Consider the following 2,500-nt stretch of genomic DNA (forward strand, 5'->3'; position numbering starts at 1 on the left):
ATTTACAAACATTCCTAAATATGTTGTTTATGATTAGTTTATGATTAGTTTAGTAATACATGTTAATAAAGTGTTATAAAGCTTTTTAGGGGTAGTTATTCTTAAGTGTTACCTTAACTTCTATTCTATTCTATTCTACTCTATTCTATTCTACTCATAGCTGGTGACTAAACTAGCACTAGCACTGTTGACTAAGCTCTTCAGTCAGGTAGATCATCCAATAAGATCATTATATTTCACAAGTACAGACTTTCTTGGAAAAAAAGTTCCTCCTGGTATTTGTCTCAGCACTCACCAAATCAACTTATTTAAATCAGCACACAACTTTAGCCAATCCAAGGACCCAATCAGTTTGCTGTAGACATGCACAACCAATTTGCTATCAGACAGATATCCTGAAGCTAGGGTTTTCCTCCTCTGCCTGTGTTCCAGTCATTCATGAGCTCATGATGGCATGCTTCTGGTATAATGTCTCCAAACATACATGGTGCTTCACATACCTCCAGTCTCTAGTCTCCAATCGCCGCCCATTCATCTCTCTGGTACCTGATTTGCTAAGATGATTACGTCTGTTAGATCCTACCGGCTGGGAATTGGCTTTTTGCACCCATGCTGTTAGCACGTAATGGGGAGAAGAGAAGAAAAGAGAAGAGAAGGAGGAGGAATGGCCTCATCGGCGTCCCGAGACGTGCCCACTTATTTCCCATCATGCACTGCTTCCCTCTACAATCCTTCCCATGATCCTTTGTCGTTCATCTCCATTAGAAATTCTGCAGCGTAGAAATGCCCCCCTACCTTCTCCAGTGTCAGGCCTCCAGTGCTTTAGATGGGAGTAGCTTTTGCCGTGGCTTCCCTCCCTCTCCCCAGCTCTCGCCTCACTCTTCTGGGCCGAGTGTACGCAAGATTAAGCCTTAACTGGAGATCTCCTCCATTGTCGTCAGCCTTCTGTAATGAAATTTGCACTTTGCCCCTGTTCCCGCTCTCTATCGGTGCAATGATTTCTGTTATTAATTTATCTTATCTGGCCCTAGCTGCCTGCCACTGTCAGATTATCAATCCCTTTCTTCCTTTTCTCACTCCCCTTTATCCCTGTAGTCTCCACCTTTCTTGTCCTCCTCCTCCTCCTCCTCCTCCTCCTCTTCTCCCCCTCTGCCGTGTTTCCGGGTAGAGGTCTGGGGGTTTGTTTTAGTGGAGGAGATTGATTTGCAAACTGCTCAGGAAGAATTTCATCTCCCCATAACAAGGAAACTGCGATCCTCAGCTCCCGCGCTACACAGACTCGCACGCACTGTAGTGCTGAGACATGGATACACGTTTGGATGCAGTGACACCCACGCACACACACACATGCACACACACACACATGCACACACACACACATGCACACACACGCACACACACACACACACACACACACACACACACACACACACACACACACACACACACACACACACACACACACACACACACACACACACACACACACACACACACACACACACACACACACACACACACACACACACACACACGTACATGCACACAAACACAAACACAAACACAAACACAAATGAAAGCATGCACATGCACACAGATTTACACACATGTACGTGCTTGCAGATAGATCAAAATCAACAGGCATAGTAAAACACTCTGAGACACACACATGCAGTTTGGAATCAGGCACAAGACCACACATTCAGAGAGGTGAACACACACGCATGCACGCACGCACGCACTCACGCACGCACGCACGCACGCACGCACGCACGCACGCACGCACGCACGCACACACACACACACACACACACACGCCCAACGACTGCAACTTTTCCACTGCAATTAAAAAGCTTCTCTAATGGAATAGCGTTAATTGAAAATGCACAATTGTTTGGCCCTGAATGGTTATTGATTTTGTCCACACAGCCCCCCTACTCCAACCCTCATCCAATCAACCCCTCTGTCCGGCACCAAACGGCCATCGCGTTCGTTACCACCACCACCACATGCCCTTGCCCATTTCTCTGCATGGCAACAACCACAAGTCCACCACCACCACCACCTCCACCACCACCATGAAGCGTGCATGTTGCAGCCGCCCAGATCAGTAGCAGTGAAACGTCAGCTTTTTTAAGCACTCTCTGCTGTTTGTTTACCAAATCCAGCTGCATTCTGTGCCAGCGAGAAAGGAAGAAAAAAAAAACATAGTGTGTAAAACCGGGGGAAGCAGCTTTAGGCAAGTGCTGACCTTAGTGGTATTTTTTTCTCTCTCCTCTCCTCTCCTCTCTCCCCCCCCCTTTACCCTGGGCAGAATGTGTTTTGATTAGCTTTCGACAGGGTTACACCCCAACAGGGGCCCTGCGCTCCCAGTCCAGGAGTGTCAAAGTCAGAGTCACGTGTGACTTGTGCCAGCACTTACAATGTTGTTGATTTATGTACTGTATTTAAGATGGTCTCCGGCTGGAGGGGCAGTAACGCGGGGACGGGGAGTCATGGC

General features: G+C 47.5%; 1 protein-coding gene across 5 annotated transcripts in view; it reads left to right on the top strand.

Moving 5' to 3' along the window:
- pbx1b (pre-B-cell leukemia homeobox 1b) overlaps positions 1 to 2,500 on the top strand; it is a 100,432-nt gene that overhangs the window by 80,772 nt on the left and 17,160 nt on the right. For 3 of the 5 annotated variants that reach the window (XM_063201602.1, XM_063201604.1, XM_063201605.1), the window contains exon 4: positions 2,453 to 2,500. This exon is cut by the window's right edge and continues 12 nt beyond it. The exons of the other annotated variants lie outside the window; for them this stretch is intronic. In XM_063201602.1, coding sequence (XP_063057672.1) covers positions 2,453 to 2,500 — 48 coding nt within the window. The remainder of the gene's footprint in view (positions 1 to 2,452) is intronic. 5 annotated transcript variants of the gene reach the window in all.

This window comes from Engraulis encrasicolus, chromosome 6, assembly GCF_034702125.1.
Source record: "Engraulis encrasicolus isolate BLACKSEA-1 chromosome 6, IST_EnEncr_1.0, whole genome shotgun sequence".
NCBI classification, from domain to species: Eukaryota; Metazoa; Chordata; class Actinopteri; order Clupeiformes; family Engraulidae; genus Engraulis; species Engraulis encrasicolus.